The sequence below is a fragment of the Hemitrygon akajei genome, chromosome 6, assembly GCF_048418815.1.
Source record: "Hemitrygon akajei chromosome 6, sHemAka1.3, whole genome shotgun sequence".
Lineage (NCBI taxonomy): Eukaryota > Metazoa > Chordata > Chondrichthyes > Myliobatiformes > Dasyatidae > Hemitrygon > Hemitrygon akajei.
In genome coordinates, this window is record NC_133129.1 from 82906976 (window position 1) to 82929116 (window position 22141).

Genomic DNA, 22141 nt, shown 5'->3' on the forward strand with positions numbered 1-22141 from the left:
TAGGAATTAAAATGGAAGTTTCATTTTTGGCAGATGGAGCAGAGGTACTCAACAAAGTGGTCCTCCACTTGATGGCTCTCACCAACGTAGAGCAGAACGCATCGGGAGCACTGGACACTGAAGTGTTGCCTCACCTGGGAGGACTGTTTGGGCCCTGAATAGAGGTGATGGAGATGGTGAATAGGCTGGTGTAGCACTTTGACCCCTTGCAAGGATAAATGCCAAGAGGGAGATTAGTGGGGAGGGATGAATGGACAAGGGAATCATACAGGGAACAATCCCTGTGGAAAACAGAGAGTGGGGAGGGGTAGGTAAAGATGTGTTTGGTTGCAGGATCACTTTGGAGATGGTAGAAATTGAAGAGAACGATTTGCTGGAGATGGTGACTTATGGGGTGATAGATGAGGAAAAGTAGAACGCCCTGTTAAGGTGGTGGGAAGATGGGGTAAGCACAAATGTCGGGGAACTAAAGGAGATGCGGATGAGGACAGCACCAATGGTGGAGGAAGGGAAACCCGTTCTTTGAAGAAGGGGGACATCTCCGATGTCATGGAAAGGAAAACCTCATCTTGGGAACAGATGTGCAGAGATAAAGGAACTGAGAAAAGAGAATAGCATTTTTATCGGAGACAGGGCGGGAAGAGGTATAGTCAAGATAGCCACTGGAATCAGTAGGTTTATTACAGTTGTTGTTAGACAGCTTGTTTCCAAAGATGCAGACAGAGAGATCGAGAAAGGAGAGGGAGATGTCAGAAATGGTCCAAATGAATTTAAGGGTGGAAGTTAGAGGCAAATTTTGATTAAATCGATGAGGTCAGCTTGGGTGCAAGAAGCAGCACCAATACAGTCATCAACGTAACCAAGGGGGAGTTGGAGAGCATTACTAGGGAAAGCTTAGAACATAGACTGTTCTTTGTAACCAGTGAAAAGGCAGGCATGTCTGGGGCCCATATGGGCCATACAGAACACAGCACAGAAACAGGTCCTTCGGCCCATGACTACACCTTGAGTCTAGAGAAAGAGGGAGGAGCCAAAGGAGAAATTATTGAGGGCGAGGACCAGTTCTGCCAGATGGAGAAGGGCGGTGCTGGAGGGGAACATTTTCTCTTTTGTTGAGAAAGAAGCAGAGATCTTTAAAGCTTTCATGATGGATGATAGAAGGGACTGGACACCCATGGTGAAAATGAGGCGAACAGGACCAGGGAATTGAAAGTTGTTGAGGACATCAAGAGCACGTGAAGTGTGTGGATGTAAGTGGGAAGTAGCTGAACCAAGGGCAATAGAATGGAGTCGAGGTATGAGGACACAGTTCAGAGGTAGAAGAGGGTAAGAGTTTGGTGGCAGTGGATGGGAGTTCTCCAGGTTTGATGAGGTCAGTGATGGTATCAGAGACAACTCTCTGATGGTCCGGAGTGGGATCCTCTTCAAGGGGTAGGTAAGAAGAGGTGTCTGAGAGTTGTTGCCTGGCATCAGCAAGGTTGAGATCAGTGTGCTACGCTATCACAGCACACATGCAAATATCCAAATTTTCTGGAGAAGCTGCGAAGGTAATACACTAGGATATTGCCTAAGATGCAGTGTTTCAGTAACATGAAGAGATGTTGTAGCTGGGTTTGTTTCCTTGTACTGAACACACTAGAAGAGGCAAGAACTCTCATCATATTGAAAAGGTATTTAGAGGAGTATTGGAAGCACCTCAGCACAGAAGACTCAGGCTGGTTGCTGAATAAAAGAACGGGTATAGTTAGGACTTGACAGCTGGTGATCTGAAGGGCCTACTTCAATGCCGTCCGACAGGCACTTTTAACAAGCACTGGAAGCCAGCCCCATTACTGGTGTAAATGGGGTAAGTTGATGAAAGAGATTGTGGGTGGATTTAAGATAACTGACCAAGTTGTGAGTCTAGAACCTGATTGTAAATGTTAAAAGAAGGGAATGAAAATCAACTGCTTAGTTTTTATTTAGCACACAACCAGAAATTATTACTGATGGTATATGAAAACATACCACTATCGCTATCACTTTTTGCCTCAACAAATACATTCCTTTTACAAGGTTGTATTTTTTTGAAGTGTGCATTTTCAGAAATCCCTTTAGATGTGTGCATTAATGACATAACATTTCCTCAAAGGTAGATTCTGCTATTTGATTTTGAACTTTTCCTCAATTATTTTCTAATAAAACTCCTTCTGGATGCTTGAATTGATCTGAGCTCATTACATACCATGGGCTCATAGCTTGTGAAGTAGCCTCATGGTTGGCACCTTGTCAAATGCCTTCTGAAAACCCAAGTACACCACATCTACTGATTCTCCTTTGTCTATCCTGCTAGTTATTTCTTCAAAGAATTCCAACAGATTTGTCTGGCCCCTAAGGCCCCATGCTCACTTTGCTGCCTTGCACAAGGCGTTTTCTGCATCTTGGATACTCTCTTCAAGTTGGCGTTTATCTTGCTCCAGCTGTGAGAGATTTTTGTTTAGTTGACGCAAAGACTGATCTTTTCTCCTCAGTTCCATTTTTGCTTCGGAGAGACTCTGAAACAAGTAGTAAAATATTGCTTGTATGACTTCAGAATGTACATTGGCCAAAATATAGCAGTTTATTTCAACTATAAACTGGAACAGAAAGTGATCAACACTTAAAAGTCAGAGACTTGCATAACAGGTCACAGAGCAGAATTAACTGCAGTGAAACACTAATTGGCAGAGTTCTAAAATATATGCAAGTATATATATGGTGGACTTTGACACATGTGAAAGTGCCAGGACAGGTGAGAGAAATGTAAGTGAGGCATAAGCAAAGGCACTGGAGCACAGAACCAGGAAGCCTACTTACATTGAATCTGTTAGGCCACAAGTACAGAATTATATTCATTTCTGATTAGCACACTTGAGATGTCAGAGTCCTCTCCACATCCACTCTATCAAGACCTTTCACCATTCAATAGGTTTCAATGAGGTCTCCCCTTATTCTTATGAATTTTAGTCAATGCAGATCAAGAGCCATCAAATGCTCTTCATATGACAAGCCATTCAATCCTGAAAACATTTTCGTGAACTTCCTTTGAACCCGCTCCAGAATCGGCATATCTTTTCTAAGATAAGGGGGCAAAACTGCTCACAATACTCCAAGTGAGGCCCCAGTAGTGTTCCATAAACTCTCAAAGTTACATCCTTGCTTGTATATTCTAGTCCTCTTGAAATAAATGTTAACATCACATTTGCCTTCCTCACCACAGACTCAATCTGCAAATTCAACTTTAGGGAATCTTGCACAAAGACTCCCAAGTCCCTTTGTGCCTCAGTGTTTTGTATTTTCTCATCATTTAGAAAAACAGTCAACCATTTCATTTCTTCTACCAAAAGCGCATGACCATACACTTCTCAACAGTGTATTCCATCTGCCATTTCTTTGCCCATTCTCCTAATCTAAGTCCTTTTATAACCTCTCTATCCTTAAAACTATCCACCGCTCAACCTATCTTCATATCATCTGCAAACTCTGTAACAAAGCCATCTAATCCAACAACCAAATCATTGACATATCACATAAGAAGGATCGGTCCCAACACAGACCCCTGTGGAGCACCACTAATCATTTGCAGCCAGTCAGGAAAGGCTCCCTTTATTCTTACCCTTTGCCTCCTGCCCATTAACCACTGCTTTGTCCACACTTGAATCTTTCCTGGAATACCATGGGCTCATAGCTTGTGAAGTAGCCTCATGGTTGGCACCTTGTCAAATGCCTTCTGAAAACCCAAGTACACCACATCTACTGATTCTCCTTTGTCTATCCTGCTAGTTATTTCTTCAAAGAATTCCAACAGATTTGTCAGGCAAGAGTTTCCCTTGAGGAATCCAAGCTGACTACTGCCTATTTTATCAGGTGAGTCCAAGTAACCCGAAACCACATCAATAACAATTGACTCCAACATCTTCCCAAACAATGAGATCAGACTAGTGGGCCTATAGTCCCTTTCTTCTGCCTCTCTCCCTTCTTGAAGAGTCATTACTAATGCCTCCACAATCTCTTCAGCCACCTCTTTCAGAACTCTAGGGTGTACACCATCTGGTCCAGGTGACTCATCTACATTCAGACCTTACAGTTTCCCAAGAACCTTCTCTCTGGTAATGGGATTTTTTTTAAACAATGGAATAACATTAGCTAATCTCTAATCCTCCGGCACCTAACCCATGGCCAAGGATATTTTAAGTATCTCTGCTAGGGTCCCTGCAATTTTTGTACAAGTGTCCCACAAGGTATGAGGGGACAACTTGTCATGCTTTGGGGATTTATACACTTGAATTTGCCTTAAGATACCAAGTATCTCCTTCTCTGTCATCCACATACAGTTGATAAACTCACTGCTGTTTGGCTTCACTTCTATAGAATCTGTGTCCTCCTGAATAAATACAAATGCAAAAACAAAATTGATTTAAGAACTTTTCCATCTCTTTCAGCTTCATACATAGATGACCATACTGATCTTCAAGAGGACAAATTTTGTCCCTTGCCAGCCTTTTGCTCTTAATATATCTTTAGAAGCCCTTGGAATTCTCCTTTTAGCTTCTTTTAGCCATCCTGATTAGATAGATAGATAGATAGATACTTTATTCATCCCCATGGGGAAATTCAACATTTTTCCAATGTCCCATACACTTGTTGTAGCAAAAACTCATTACATACAATACTTAACTCAGTAATAATATGATATGCATCTAAATCACTAACTCAAAAGCATTAATAATAGCTTTAAAAAAGTTCTTAAGTCCTGGCAGTTGAATTGTAAAGCCTAATGGCATTGGGGAGTATTGACCTCTTCATCCTGTCTGAGGAGCATTGCATCGACAGTAACCTGTCGCTGAAACTGCTTCTCTGTCTCTGGATGGTGCTATGTAGAGGATGTTCAGGGTTTTCCATAATTGACCGTAGCCTACTCAGCGCCCTTCGCTCAGCTACCGATGTTAAACTCTCCAGTACTTTGCCCACGACGGAGCCCGCCTTCCTTATCAGCTTATTAAGATGTGAGGCGTCCTTCTTCTTAATGCTTCCTCCCCAACACGCCACCACAAAGAAGAGGGCGCTCTCAACACTGACCTCTTAAGTGTTCTCTTGCATATCTTATACTCAAGTACCTCATTTGTTCCTACCTGCCTATACCTGCTATGTATCTCCCTCTTCTTAACCAGGGTCTCAATATCTCTTGAAAACCAAGGTTCCCTTTCTATTCTACCAGGAACATACAAATTATGTACTCTCAAAATTTCATTTTTGAAGGCCTACCATTGATCAAACAAGGAAACAACCCGTCCCAGGCTACACTTGCCACATCTCAACTCAAGGACCAGACTTATCCTTCTCCATAACTACCTCAAAACTAATGAAATTATGATCACTTGCACAATGATCACAGTGTGATCTCTTGCACATACATACTTTCATCACCTGCCCTGTTTCATTCCTTAATAAGAGATCCAGTATCTCATTCTCTCTAGTTGGGACTTTGAAACACTGATTAGTGGAAACTTCCCTGAAAACATTTAATAAACTCTATCCCATCCAGCCTTTTCACAATATGGGAATCCCAGTAAGTATGTGGAAAGTTACAATCACCTACTATGACAACCTTATTTATCCTACAACAGTCTGTGATTTCTCTACAAATTTGCTCCAATAATCACAGTTTATTGGGTAGCCTGCAATTCCATTAGCATGGTCACATTCCACAGTTCCACCCATACAGCCTCAGAAGACAAGCTCTCCAGTTTCTCCTGTTTCAGCACTGCTGTGACATTTTCCCTGACTAGTAATACCACTCCTCCTCCTTTAATCCCTTTCTCTATCATGTCTAAAACAGCTGAACCCTGGAACAGTGAGCTGCCAGTCCTGCTGTAGGGTAATGTAATGGGTCACAGTTGAGCCACACTATTCATAATAGAAACTGTTCTACACAATTCAGACACTGTCATTAAGTTGTTGTGTTCACTTTATGACGTGTCTGATGTAATGATGTCAGTGTTTGTCAGCTGCTTTTCATTTGTTTGTAATGGAAGTAAAGGGCTGTGGCTTTTTTTAAAGCACATAAAATAATTCTTGTATGTTTCATTTGCAAAATCCTACATTGGTGATCCTGACAATCTCTGACATTCTGGAGTTACACAACCAGATGTTGACCAATGCAGTTGCACAGGTGGAAGCCCAGTTCATGTTGAGAGAAATCACCTTGGACAATGCCAAATTTTACCATGTCATAGCATTGTTAGGTAGTTTCACTGAAGCCAGAGTGGTGAGTCTACTAGAAGATCCGCCTGCACACGATAAAAATGTCACTCTGAAAACTCACCTGTTACAAACGTTTGGACTGAGTGCCCTGAAGTGTTGCTCTCCCTGCCTGGCCTGGGTGACGCTAGACTTCAGAACTAATGGGCCACATGCTATCTCTCCTTAGCAAACAACATCCTTTTTTTAATATATAGAACAACTCTTTATGCAACAAATGCCCGATCAAGTTCACACAGTCCTTGCTAACACACCCTAGAAGGATTATAGGGAGCTTGCTAAAATAGCCAATAGTCTGCAGTCAGCCAGGCAGAGATGCATCATTCCTCCTCCCTTTCCTGTCTCAATAAGTCCTTTCAGCAGAGCCTCCAGCAGATTCATGTCCATGGTTCTGAACCAGCAACACCAGGTCTATGTTTTTACCATGCGCATTTAGGCACGAACACCAAGAAGTGCAGACCACCGGGCAGCTTCGAAAGTGCCAGTACATTGGGACACCGGAGGTCCATGAACACCGTGGGTCCCAGCTGCCAGGGTTGTCTATTGCTCATTATGGACACCCTTTCAGGATGATGCTTCCGGTGTGTCATGGGCACTCAAGTGAGTACGCTGCCATCATCACCCATTGATTATATGGCAATGGACCCTCACTGGTGGGAACTGGACGTATGGGACACAACACGTGACACTCTACTTCAGTTGATGATGCTACACATGGGACTTTGTCTTGGTTAAAGGCGTTAGCCCTCCACTCGCCAGATTTCCTGCGCACCAAAGGACTGTTAGTAGGTCTTAAGAACAGCCAGCTTGTGGACACACAGGAATTTGGATTGTTGCCCTGTACCCACAGTAAGCTCCCCACAAACACTCTGTCTAGTGCACGCACCCACCACATGTGAATTCGCTCACCACATTTCCATAACTGGCTAGCTGGTGCATGCCTGTTCGTAGATTAAACTCAGAAAGGGTGGCCAGCGTGAAGGCTGAGTTTACTATTATGAAAATCCTTGCCATTATATGTAGGCTGAATAGGCCTTTGGGCTTTATCTCTCTGTGTGGTCCCTAAGCACAATGATACAGCAATTCCTACTTATTCAAGACTTCTCCAGAAAGATAATATTTTCTAAAGTGCCCTTAGCTAGGAACTAACATCAGGTGCCTGTGTACACTAAGTTTCCCAAAACTGCTGTCATAACCTATTTGAGTTTCCGTGTATGTTGTTTGAGCTGAAAAATGCAGCACAGACTTTCCAACGACTACTAGACTCTGCATTAAAACCATATAACCATATAACAATTACAGCACAGAAACAGGCCATCTCGGCCCTTCTAGTCTGTGCCAAATGCTTATTCTCACCTAGTCCCACCAACCTGCACTCAGCCCATAACCTTCCATTCCTTTCCTGTCCATATACCAATCCAATTTTACTTTAAATGACAATATCGAACCTGCCTCTATCACTTCTACTGGAAGCTCATTCCACACAGCTACCATTCTGAGTAAAGAAATTCCCCTCGTGTTACCCCTAAACTTTTGCCCCCTAACTCTCAACTCATGTCCTCTTGTTTGAATCTCCCCTACTCTCAATGGAAAAAGCCTATCCATGTCAACTCTATCTATCCCCCTCAAAATTTTAAATACCTCTATCAAGTCTCCCTTCAACCTTCTACGCTCCAAAGAATAAAGACCCAACTTGTTCAACCTTTCCCTGTAACTTAGGTGCTGAAACCCAGGTAACATTCTAGTAAATCGCCTTTGTACTCTCTCTATTTTGTTGACACCTTTCCTATAATTCAGTGACCAGACCAAGACTTAGATTTTCTTTTTGTTTAGCTCAACGCCATTACATCCAAAACTGAACACATATCACATCTCCCCACACTTTTTAAGCACTTAAACCAAAATGGACTGATTATTAACCCCTCTCAATAGCAGCTTGGATCGCCTACTATTGACTTTCTTGGCCACCATATCTCTGCAGAAGATGCAACAGCCCTGCTGTCAAAAGTCGCCACTATTACGGACTTTCCACTGCCCCACACTACCAAAGCACTGTAAAAAGCTTCAAAACCTGAATTCTGTACATTCTTTTGCAACTGGATCCTCAACGTCCTCACTGGAAGACCACAGAGGATCGGAAATAACAACTCCACTTCACTGATAGTCCACACTGGCACACCGCAAGGATGTGTGCTCAGTCCACTGCTCTACTCTCTCTACACCCATGACTGTGTGGCTAGGCACAGCTCAAAGGCCATCTATTAACTCGCTGATGACACAACTGTTGTTGGCAGAATTTCAGATGGTGACAAAAAGGCATATAGGAACTATATAGATCAGCTGGTCGAGTGGTGTTGCAGCAATAACCTTGCACTCAGTGTCAGTAATCCAAACAATTGATTGTGGATTTTAGAAAAGGTAAGACGAGGACACACACTCCAGTCTTCATAAGTGAACAGCGTGTGCAACTTCAAGTTCCTGGATATCAGAATCTCCAAGGATCTAACCTAGGCCCAACATAACAATGCAATTACAAAGACTGCACAACAGCGGCTATCCTTTATTAGGAATTTGAGGAAGTTTGGTATGTCACCAAAGACCCTCGCAAATTTCTACAGATGTCAAATGTGTTCAGGAAAGTTTTCTTCATTAGTATGTAGAAGTCCCAAAGAGACAGAGTACGATACTGGATCTGCTATTAGGGAATGAGACAGGGCAGGTGACAGAAGTTTGTGTAGGGGAACAATTTATATCTCGTGACCACAATGCCATTAGTTTCAAAGTAAATATGTAAAAAGATAGATCTGTGCTGTGGGTTGACATTCTGAATTGATGAAAGGCCCAACTTTGATGGTGTCAGAAATAATCTGACAATTGTGGAATGGGACAGGGTGCTTTCTGTCAAAGGGGTACTTGGTAAGTGGGAGACCTTTAAAAGCGAAATTTGGAGAGTACCAGGCTTGTCAAAATAAACAGTAAAGATAACAAGTGTAGGGAGCCTTAATTTTTGAGAAGTATTAAGGGTCTGCTTAAGAGAAAAAAAGGTGTATAGTAGGTATAAGCAGGAAGGAACAAGTGAGGTGCTTAAAGAATACAAGACATGTAAGAGAACACTTAAGAAGGAAACCAGGAAGACTAAAAGAGGGCATGAGGTTGCCCTAACAGACAAAGGGAAGGACAATCTCAAGGGATTCTACCAATATGTTAAGAGCAAAATAATTCTAGGGGACAAATAATTGTAGGGCCCAGCAGAGATTGCACTTTCTGAGGAAACTTAAACAAGCATCACTCCCCACTAACATCTTAACTACATTCTACAGAGGAGTGGTTGAGAGTGTGCTGACCTTTTGCATCACAACCTGGTACTCCAGCTGCAGTGCTGCCGACAAAAAAGCCTTGCAGAGGGTGGTTAGGGGAGCAGAGAAGGTTATTGGGGTCTCCCTACCTTCTGTCCAAGACCCCTTTCAGAGTTGATGCCTCCAGAAGACACGGTACATCATTAAAGACCCCTCACACCCTCTCCATGAACTGTTCTTCTGCCATCAGGCAAACATTACAGGAGCATCAAAACAAAAACCACAAGGCTACTAAACAGCTTCCTCCCACAGGCAGTCAGACTGCTAAATAGCTGCTCTACCTGACTCTGCTTTGGACACTTTTAACTTGCACTGGACACTTATAACTTGATTTTAACTGACATGTGGCTGTTGTGTTTTACTATTTATTATTGCATTTGTTATGTTATGATTGCAATTGCCCCTGGGAAACACTGTCTCATTCTGCCCTGCAGAGCTGATGTATGGTTGGAATGACAATAAAGTTTTTGAATCCTGAATCTTGAAAATTGGTCCTCTGGAAGACCAGAATGGTAATTCATCCGTGGAACCAAAAGTGATGGAGAGATCTTAAATGAATACTTTGTATTTGCATTTACTCAGAAGATGGATGTGAGGCAACTCCATAGAAGTGAGGCAACATCGTGGACCCTGTACAGATTACAGTGGAGGAGGTGTTTTTTCATCCTGAGGCAAATCAGAGTGGATAAATCCCCAGGCCTAACAAGGTGCTCCTTAACAAGTTCGAGTTGTGTGTTAGCAGGCAAAAATTAACCATCACTTCCAGGCACCATTAATACTTGCGAGGCCGCTGAGCAGTATTGACCATATCAGTGTGGGCCTGGTTGGTCTGCCCTTGCAGTTTTATGCAATGTCCTTACCATGGTGAACCTTACCACCAGGTGGTCAGAGGTTGTCTCTCTAGAGTCAACGATGGCTGCAGATGTGGCTCGGGTGGTCATCAACATGTGGGTCGTTCGGTTCAGCACTCCATCTGATTTTAATTTTGGCTGAAGTCCCAAATACACGTCAGACCCCTAGGCCACACCATTTTACCAGTCCTTAAAGGCTGCTCTGAGGGCCTCGCTGATGGACAAGCATTGGCACGTTCTTCTACTGTAGGTCCTGCTGGGGCTCAGAACAGCTCCAAAGTGGTCCTGCAGTCCACAGTTGAGGTGGTGTATGGACAGCCGCTGCAGAGTGCCAAGTGATTTTATACCTGACACCACGACCATCAGGTTGGCATTTCAGCAGTGGTCCACCCTCCTCAGTAAACTCAGTTCTTTTACACCTATTCCTACCTCCCATCATAAGACCATTAGACATAGGAGCAGTGATAGGCCATTTGGTCCATCGAGTCTGCTCTGCCATTCATTCATAGCTGATCCTTTTCTCCCCTCCTCAACCCCATTCCCCAGCCTTCTCTCTGTACCCTTTGACACTGTGTCCAATCAAGAACCAATCAATCACTGCCTTAAATACACCCAACAACCTGGCCTCCACAGCTGCCTGTGGTAAAAAATTTCACAAATTCACCACCCTTGGCTAAAGAAATTTCTCCACATCTCTGTTTTGAAAGGACACCCCTCTATCCTGAGCTGTGCCTCTTGTCCTAGACTCTCCCACCATGGGAAACATCCTTTCCATATCAAGGAGACCCCCCCCCACCATTCTTCTAAATTCCAGTGAGTACAGACCCAGAGCCATCAAACGTTCCTTGTATAATAACCCTTTCATTCCTGGAATCATCCTTGTGAACTTCCTCTGGACCCTCCCCAATGCCAGCACATCTTTTCTTAGATGAGGAGCCCAAAACTCTTCACAGTACTCGAGGTGAGACCTCACCAGTGCCTTATAAAGCCTCAGCATCACATCCCTGCTCTTGTATTCTAGACCTCTTGAAATGAATGCTAACATGGCATTTGTCTTCCTCACCACTGACTCAGCCTGCAAGTTAATCTTTAGGTTATTCTGAACGAGGACTCCCAAGTCCCTTTGCATCTCAGATTTTTGTATTTTTGTCGGAAAATAATCTGCACATTTAATTCTACTGCCAAAGTGCATGACCATGAATTTTCCATGCATGGTGGTGATGGTTCAACACCATCCGCCCTGCTCTGCTGGGTGAGAAACTGACAGTGATGCAGGTGGATGCTTCCCTGGTGTCATGGATTATTGATTACCTGACTGGTAGACCACAGTATGTGCGCTTGTAACACTGTGTGTCAGACAGAGTGGTCAGCAGCACTGGGGCTCCACAGGGGACTGTCCTGTCTCCCTTTCTCTTCACCATCTGCACCTCGGACTTCAACTACTGCACAGAGTCTTGCCATTTTCAGAAGTTTTCTAATGACTGCCATAGCTGAATGCATCAGCAAGGGAGATGAGGCTGAGAACAAGGCTATGGTGGGAAACTTTGTCACATGGTGTGAGCAGAATCATCTGCAACTTAATGTGAAAAAGACTAAGGAGCTGGTGGTGGACCTGAGGAGGCCTAAGGCACTGGTGACCCCTGTTTCCATCCAAGGGGTCAGTGTGGACATGGTGGAGGATTACAGATATCAGGGGATACAAACTGATAATAAACTGGACTGGTCAAAGAACACTGAGGCTGTCTACAAGAAGGGTCAGAACCGTCTCTATTCCTGAGGAGACTGAAGTCCTTTAACATCTACCGGACAATGCTGAGGATGTTCTACGAGTCTCTGGTGGCCAGTGCTATCATGTTTGCTGTTGTGTGTTGGAGCAGCAGGCTGAGGGTAGCAGACACCAACAGAATCAACAAACTCATTCGTAAGGCCAGTGATGTTGTGGGGGTGGAACTGGACTCTCTGACAGTGGTGTCTGAAAAGAGGATGCTGTCCAAGTTGCATGCCATCTTGGACAATGTCTCCCATCCACTCCATAATGTACTGGTTAGGCACAGGAGTACATTCAACCACAGACTCATTCTACCGAGATGCAATACTGAGCGTCACAGGAAGTCATTCCTGCCTGTGGCCATCAAACTTTACAACTCCTCCCTCGGAGCGTCAGACACCCTGAGCTAATAGGCTGGTCCTGGACTTATTTCCACTTGGCATAATTTACCTATTATTATTTAATTATTTATGGTTTTATATTGCTATATTTCTACACTATTCTTGGTTGGTGTGACTGTAACGAAATCCAATTTCCCTCGGGATCAATAAAGTATGTCTGGTCTGTTTGTCTGTCAGTTTTCCAAGACTGTATTTCATTCACCACTTTCTTGCCCATTCTCCTAATCTGTCTAAGTCCTTCTGCAGCCTCCTGCTCCACAAACACTACCTCCCCCTCCACCAATCTTCGTATCATCTGAAAACTTGGCAACAAAGTTATCTATTCCATCATCTAATTCATTGACATACAGCATAAAAAGAAGCAATCCCAACACTGAACCCTGTGGAACACCACTAGTCACTGGCAGCCAACCAGAAAAAGATCCTTTTATTCCCACTCGCTGCCTCCTACTAACCAGCCAATGTTCTAACCATGCAAGTAACTTTCCAGTAATACCATGGGTTCCTAATCTGGTAAGCAGTTGCATGTGTAGCACCTTGTCAAAGGCCCGCTGAAAGTCCAAATATACAAACATCCACTACATTCCCTTTATCTATCCTACCTGTAATCTCCTCAAACAATTCCAACAGGTTCATCAGGCAGGATATTCCCTTAAAGAAACCATGCTGACTTTTTCCTATCTTGTCCTGTGTCACCAGGTACTCCATAGCCTCATCCTTAACAATCTACTCCAACATCTTCCCAACCACTGAGGTCAGGCTAACTGGTCTATAATTTCCTTTCTGCTGCCTTCCTCCTTTCTTAAAGAGTGGAGTAACATTTGCAATTTTACAGTCTCCTGGCACCATGCCAGAATCCAATGATTTTTTTGAGAGATCAATACTAATGCCTCCACAATCTCTACTGTTACCTCTTTCAGAACTCTAAGGTGCAGTTCATCTGGTCCATGTGACTTATGTACCCTTAGGTCTTTCAGCTTTTTGAGCACCATCTCCCACGTAATCGTAACTGCACTCACTTTCCTTTTCTCACACCCTTCAACATCTGGCACACAGCTAGTGTTGTCCACAGTGATGGCTGATGCAAAATACTCATTTAGTTCATCTGCCATCTCCTTGTCCCCTGTTATTATTTCTCCAGCCTCGCCTTGGTGGAACTTTTAGTAATAGACTAAGACAATTATGCTGCTCCAAAGAGCACTATATGAGGTCATTCTTACCCTCAGCCATTAGGCTCTACAATGAGTCAACCTATAGCTGGGAAAAGTGATGACCTCCTCCTGTTAGACTGTTTGTAGTAACTTATTTTTTATTCTTTCTTACTTCTCTTCTAATAGTTGTATATCTGTGCACTTGTAATGCTATTGTGAAACTAATTTCCTTTGGGATCAATAAAGTATCTATCAAACAAATAAGTCACAAAATGACAGAGAATAGTAACTAAACATCACAAGCAACAAGGTAGCTGAGGGCTATGAGCAACTCGTTGAAGCTGGCTGGATTGATGAATGAATAATGGCTGTGGATGGGAACTAGATTTAAATTGGCTGCAGGTGATGTGTTGAGACGAGTGATAGGTGATTCCTGTTAGCTGGGTGAGACTAGAAGGTGCCTGCCTATGCAGACCTGATAGTTGAGGGATCACTTACTCCTCACTTCCCAGTTTGCACCCCACCCAGCCCTCTCTTTCCCCCACAAGCACTTCCCTCTGTAACCATGAGGTGTGAAACCTCCTCCCTCCCCACCATACGTGACCCTGAAACAACCTTTCCTGGTGAAGTAGACATTACCATGCGCTCCTCCACCATGGCCACCATTGTAAGTCTCCTTCTCATTCCTACAATGACATATCTGTCCTCGGCCTCCTCCATTTACAAGTTGTACTTCCAAAATTTAAATCCTCTGAATCATCTACATGTAAATTCCCCTACTGCCATGATGGGATTTGGCGTGATGTTCATGAATTATTAATCCAAACCACCAGGTTACGAGCTCGGTAACTTAAACACAATGTTAAATAACAATTCAGTAGTTTTTGAAAATAAAACTCATGCCATTAAGTTGGTTCCAAATCAGTCAGCCTTACAAAACCTGGAGCCTAACATCTCTCCTCACATTGCTTCACAAACTGCATGAAAAAATCTGTCTTTCTTTTAAGTAACATAAGCTGAAGAAGTGGTGTAGAAATTAGCATGAACAAATCAATTATACTGCAATGCTACAGCCATCAATGAAAACTTGGTAGTCATTGTGGAACCTAACAGCACAAATGACTGATTTACAATCTGGTGGAAAAATTAATTGTGGAATTAATATCTTATCCTGATCTGATCTGGTAAACATTCCACTTAATTGTTATATGTATAGGTAGTTTATTGCCTTTGCATTAAATGACCTTACAACTTCTATCAATCCTTTTAGTTAATGTCAACATGTGTAAACTAGTAGCATATAAGTGAGACCCACACAAAAATATTATACCAGGAAACTTAACAGATGAGTTTTTATTTCAGGGAACTAGAGGGAATCTGGAGGTGTGCCAGATGCATGGTCCCAATTTCAACACATCATTTATTTTATCCAGAATTTTATCGTATTGCATTGCTGCCAAAAGAACACTGTTCAAAATTTAGGAGATCTATCCCAATGTTGTGTGGATAAAGCAGGAATTAGCAGGCAACAGGCTGTCATTAAAATGCTACAATGTAAAACAATGAAAGTATGCAAATACAATGGATTCTGACTAATTGGGACATATCAGGACCAGCAGTTTGGTCTAATTAAGCCGCAATTAGACAAAGTTCCATGGAAATAGTTAAAAAGGTATAAAAACTACAAACTGAGTAACAAATTATGTATTTAAATGAAATCCAGACATATTAGAACTACCAATAGTACTACAGTAGAACATAAAACCATAGGACATTACAGCACAGAAACAAGCCTTTTGGCCCTTCTTGGCTGTGCCGAACCATTTTTCTGCCTAGTCCCACTGACCTGCACTTGGTCCATATCCCTCCATACACCTCTCATCCACATACCTGTCCAAGTTTTTATTAAATGTTAAAAGTGAGCCCGCATTTACCACTTCATCTGGCAGCTCATTCCACACTCCCACCACTCTCTGTATGAAAAAGCCCCCCCAATGTTCCCTTTAAACTTTTCCCCCTTCGCCCTTAACCTATGTCCTCTGGTTTTTTTCTCCCCTAACCTCAGTGGAAAAAGCCTGCTTGCATTCACTATATCTATACCCATCATAACTTTATAGACCTCTATCAAATCTCCCCTCATTCTTCAACGCTCCAGGGAATAAAGTCCTAACCTATTCAACCTTTCTCTGTAACTCAGTTTCTCAAGTCCCGGCAACATCCTAGTAAACCTTCTCTGCACTCTTTCAACATTATTAATATCCTTCCTGTAATTCGGTGACCAAAACTGCACACAATACTCCAAATTCCGCCTCACCAATGTCTTATACAACTTCACCATAAAATTCCAACTCTTATACTCAATACTTTGATTTATAAATGCCAAAGTACCAAAAGCTCTCTTTACTACCCTATCTACCTGTGACACCACTTTTACGGAATTTTGTATCTGTATTCCTCGATCCCTCTGTTCTTCTGCACACCTCAGTGCCCAACCATTTACCTTGTATGTTCTACCTTGGTTTTTCATTCCAAAGTGCAATATCTCACACTTGTCTGTATTAAATTCTATCTGCCATTTTTCAGCCCATTTTTCCAGCTGGTCCAAATCCCTCTGCAAGCTTTGAAAACCTTCCTCACTGTCCACTACACCTCCAATCTTTGTATCATCAGCAAATTTGCTGATCCAATTTACTACATTATCATCCATGTCATTGATATAGATGACAAATAACAATGGACCCAGCACTGATTGATGTGGCACACCACTAGTCACAGGCCTCCACTCAAAGAAGCAATCCTCCACTACCTCTCTCTGGCTTCTCCCATTGAGCCAATGTGTAATCCAATTTACGACCTCACCATGTATACCTAGCAACTGAATCTTCCTAACTAACCTCCCATGCGGGACCTTGTCAAAGGCCTTACTGAAGTACATGTAGACAGCATCCACGACTTCCCTTCATCCACTTTCCTTGTAGTCTCCTCAAAAAACTCTAATAGCTTTGTTAAACATGACTTGCCACGCACAAAGCCGAGTTGACTCTCCCTAATAAGCCCCGTCTATCTAAATACTTGTAGATCCTATCTCTTAGTACTCCTTCCAATAATTTACCTACTACTGACGTCAAACTTACTGGCCTATAATTTCCCAGATTACTTTTACAGCCTTTTTTAAACAACGGAACAACATGAGCTATCCTCCAATCCTCTGGCTCTCACCCATAGTTACCGACATTTTAAATATATCTGCCAGGGCCCCTGCAATTTCAACACTAGTCTCTTTCAAGGTCCGAGGGAATACCCTGTTAAGTCCTGGGGATTTATCTACTCTGATTTGCCTCAAGATAGCAAGCACCTCCTCCTCTTCAATCTGTATAGGTCCCATGACCTCACTACCTGTTTGCCTTATTTCCATTGACTCCAAGCCTGTTTCCTTAGTAAATACAGACACAAAAACCCCGTTTAATATCTCCCCCATTTCTTTTGGTTCCTTACATAGCCGACCACTCTGATCTTCAAGAGGACCAACTTTATCCCTTACTATCCTTTTGCTCTTAATATACCTGTAGAAGCTCTTTGGATTATCCTTCACCTTGACTGCCAAAGCTACCTCATGTCTTCTTTTAGCCCTCCTGATTTCTTTCTTAAGTATTTTTTTGCACTTTTTATACTCCTTAAGTACCTTATTTGCTCCCTGTTTCCAATACATATCATACATCTCTCTCTTCTGCTTTATCAGAGTTCCAATATCCCTAGAGAACCAAGGTTCTTTATACTTATTCACTTTGCCTTTAATCCTGACAGGAACATACAAACTCTGCACTCTCAAAATTTCTCCTTTGAAGGCCTCCTACTTACCAATGACATCCTTGCCAGAGAACAACCTGTCCCAATCTACACTTTTTAGATCCTTCCTCATTTCTTCAAATTTGGCCTTTTTCCAGTTTAGAACCTCAACCCGAGGACTAGATCTACCTTTATCCATGATCAAGTTGAAACTAATGGTGTTGTGATCACTGGAACCAAAGTGTTCCCCTACACGCACTTCCATCTCCTGTTCTAACTCATTTCCTAATAAGGGATCTAATACTGCATCCTCTCTAGTCGGTACCTCTATATATTGATTTAGAAAACTTTCCTGAACACATTTTACAAACTCTAACCCATCTAGACCTTTAACAGTATGGGAGTCCCAGTCAATATGTGGAAAATTAAAATCCCCTACTATCACAATTTTATGTTTTCTGCAGCTATCTGCTATCTCTCTGCAGATTTGTTCCTCCAATTCTCGCTGACTATTGGGTGGTCTATAATACAACCCCATTAATGTGGTCATACCTTTCCTGTTTCGCAGCTCCACCCATATGGCCTCAGTAGACAAGCCCTCTAATCTGTCCTGCCTGAGCACTGCTGTAATAGTTTCCTTGACTAGCAATACCACCCCCCCCCCCCCAACCCTTCATCCCTCTGCCTCTATCACTCTGAAACATCGGAACCCTGGAACATTGAGCTGCCAGTCCTGCCCCTCCTGTAGCCAAGTTTCACTAATGGCTACTACAAAAACTGTGTATTAGTTCCTAATAGTTATTGACCGAGGAATTCATCCAGTGTACATAATGGACAAAATCAGTGCAAACACCTAATATGGATGATCTTTATACACCCCAATCTCATTATATGCGGGGGATACGTCCCTCGTAGTCGACGCATAGTATGGAAATGCATAATGTAAGTAATTATTTAAATGGACAAAATAGGGATGCGTTCTGGAGGGCTTCCTAACTATGTTTTATCAGTAATTTTACATTTTCATACCAATACAACACAAAAGCAGTACCACAAGGCAACATTTGTTTTATATTTCATCAATTTAAGGTCATATCCAACATAATAAATCATAGAGCACGGGGGCTTAGTGAATGGTAAACTAAGAGAGGCTTCGTTTTACAGTCTCCTTCGGCATTGGAACACATAAGCAGAGTCAACCCATCTTTTGCTGCCTTGAAACCTGACAGTCTTTTCATCCTTACTTATATAAGTGTGTTTCGGCATACGCTTCCAAAAAAGGCAAGTCTCATCTGCATTAAACACCTACTTTGGTGTGAGGCCTAACTCGGCTATCATAGCCTGCAACTGCAAAGGGTAGTGTTCAGCAGCTCCGTGGTCAGCACTAGCCTGCCACACACAGCTAAGTTGTGAAGCCTGTGATAATTAACAAACTTAGAAAGCCATCCCCTACTTGCATTAAAGCTAACAATATCATTTGACACTTCCTCACTAGCCTCTGAACAAAGGCGAGCATAAATTTCCAAAGCTTTCACACGAAGATGATCGGAACTGAGTGTTGTTTTTGTTCTTTGTTTCATGCTCAATGTACAAACTCAACATTTTCTCCACTTTTGTCATAATCGGGTTACGCACTTTAGTAACAATCTTTGAAAACACTTGTGATGAATCAATCACTGCACTTTTTATTTTCACAGCACTTTTCTTTAGGTTTCTGATCATGGACTCACCCAGGCCGAAGTAGCGTCCCAGAGCTGTGTTGCCTTCACCTGACGCGGCCCTATTTATAATTTCCAACTTTTTTTTCAAGTGTTAAAGCGGTTCTCTGCCACTTGGCTGATGGCCCAGGACTTGACATAGGACACTTAGGAGGCTTGGTTAAATATTTCAAGCACAAAATCAGTGCACCATAGGTAACGACAACAAAAGTTTAACAGCGCAAGATCACACATCCACACGCTGCCGAAACCAATGCGAGACTGGCGGGAGTGAGACTGTGAGGTGTGCGCATGTGACTTGTATTGGCGGGGAAGTGGTGCCTCTTGTTCCAACAGCCTCGCATAACTGTGAGTTTTGGACCCATATAAGGAAAAGTTGGTAGAAATAGGTTCGACGCATAGCCGTGAATCCGCATTGTCTGAAGACAAGGATAGGGCGTACAATGTTTTCAACGATTGCATCCTCCAAATCTTTGTTTTCATTGTAACATTCAAGATGATTGTTGATACCTTCAAATTCTTTGTAGTTCCTAACTTGTTGAAGTAGTGAATTTGTTTCATTTTCACTCCTGGTTGTTTCTGGTATCTCCAAGCCAGAATGCTTGAGACTGTGATGAGCAAAACAGCCTGGAATTGTCTTGATGCTTATTTCTCATCAACTGTCAGTGACGAAAATCACTGTTTCTTGTGCAAAAACATCGGCACCAGACACTTTTAACAAACTGTTTGGTCTAAGCACGGTGTAGCATCTAACAGCCACACAAGTGCACATGACTGATACTAGTTAGAATCTGTTCAGTAAACCTCCTGCCTTAATTAAGAGTCATAGTGTTCCAAATAAATGAAGGGAATCATGGTGATTTTCTCAATTTGTATTTATTCTTTAAGAGTTGTCCCAAAGAAACGCCTGCCCTGATTAACCGATGGCTCAATTAACTGGAATCCACTGTATTTGTGAAAACTAAAAATTAAACAGGGGAAAACAAGGTATTTAATTAAAGTAGTGAGATATTTTGTATGGAAAAGCCAAACCCAGTTTATCATTACTATTCTATTAAAAAGTATGCTTATTTTGGAATATATTTAATGATACCACTACATTTTTATTTCCTGTGTGCTGAGGTTTTCAGCACAATATTGTTACTTTTCAAAACTGGCCATCAGACATGAATGGGTTTTATGTTTATGTAGCTCATCAGTACTGTTCATCGTCACAGATTTTTTTTCATGCATCATTTAATTCTGAGTTTGCACAGAACTACCATGGAGCATTGTTGCAGAGTACAAAGAGAAAAATTGGACAAGGATAATTGTAAGCGTGTTCAATGTAAAAGGAAGGAAAATTAGGCAGGTTCATTCTATTGCCTGTATTTGCTGATCCCAATCAAATCTTGCTTTGATATTTGCCTCGGTGGATTTAACACTCAGATAGCAAAGACTAAAGACAGCCCCTGAGTTCAATTTATTCATATCTCAGAGCCTGGCAGTCTATAGAGTTCTGTGAGCTTTCAGTGTGAGGCAACAGTTTATATCATCTATGAGATTGTTGAAAGTAGTACAAAATAATTTTCACGACAGAAAATCTACAATGATGCAGAAATATTTGTTGGTAATCCAGAAAGATGTATTATAGATGAAATCATGGGTGAATACATTGCAACTCATAATGCTAGAAATTAATACGAAATTGTTTAAATGTCGCAATAAATTACCTAACACGTTTTCTATTCAAATGCTGCATCCCCAAGGGTGCAAAATTAAAAACAAAATACGTTAAACATAGGGAAGTTAAAAATGTAATGATAATTTGCAGCAAAAAAAGTCATTAGCAATAGCAGAGAGAAAAAATGAAGACGTTGCTAAAAATATTAAAATGTAGATTGAGTATAAGCATTTGGATTGATCAGGAATCTGCTGCTCTAGATTTCATTGTGAAGTTTCATTGAAAGGAATTGCTTTATCCATTCATCATAAAGTTTCCCAGAGACATTTGCAAGCCCAAGTGCAGAGATTTACACAGATCCAATGTCTGTTTTAAACTTGCTTGCTCCTACAAAGAGGCTGTTCATCCAATCAGACTGAAGAATTCTCACCACTTCATGCAGCAAAAAAGCAAGCAATATAAATTACATTTACATCATTATACACTAAGTAGAACAGAGAAAGAGCCATTCATATAGAACTACGAGGGAAGCATAAAAAATACAAAAAATAATAATATACTACAAAAAATGCTGCAACCTCATACAGGACTGAAACATCAGGCAACAATAGACTCTTAGGGACAGCGCAAAATTTTTGGTAATTAACCACTTTTCTGAAAAATTCAGTTACACCTGATTCTTTAAACTTCAATATTTTGATCTGCCTTTAAAACAGAAATAGTGAAAACAGAACTTCTCACTGACAATGGTGAATGCTAACAATCTTATTATTATTTGTTTAATAAGTATGGGTTATCATGACTTAGATCATATCAAAGTTTCTACCTGGTCGACACCAACACTACCAGCCTACTCCAATAATGAATTAAATGCTGAATGCAGTTATCAAGAACACTGCTGGCTTGCCAATAACATAATCACTGATGCTAAGTTTGGATTTTGGCAAAGATCTGAAAAGTTAACCCTGTTTCTCTTTTTACAGATGCATCCTAACCCCTGTGTTTCCAGTATTCTCTGCTTTTGGTACAATAACTAGGTAGCAGTCATAATTTCTGGAAATATTTTCCATATATTCTTCAACTTCATCAAAAGGGTTTAATTTTCTATTGTTCAAATTCATTCCAAATTAATTGCCAAAAGAAGGAAACATGAAAAAATAGCTAGTTC

The 22141-nt window shown here is 41.8% G+C and overlaps 1 protein-coding gene across 3 annotated transcripts in view; it reads right to left on the reverse strand.

Moving 5' to 3' along the window:
• The window catches only part of LOC140729194 (coiled-coil domain-containing protein 171-like), a 417526-nt gene that overhangs the window by 140719 nt on the left and 254666 nt on the right, over nucleotides 1–22141 (reverse strand). For all 3 annotated transcript variants that reach the window (XM_073048682.1, XM_073048685.1, XM_073048684.1), the window contains exon 21: nucleotides 2389–2534. In XM_073048682.1, the coding sequence (XP_072904783.1) occupies nucleotides 2389–2534 (146 nt within the window). The remainder of the gene's footprint in view (nucleotides 1–2388; nucleotides 2535–22141) is intronic.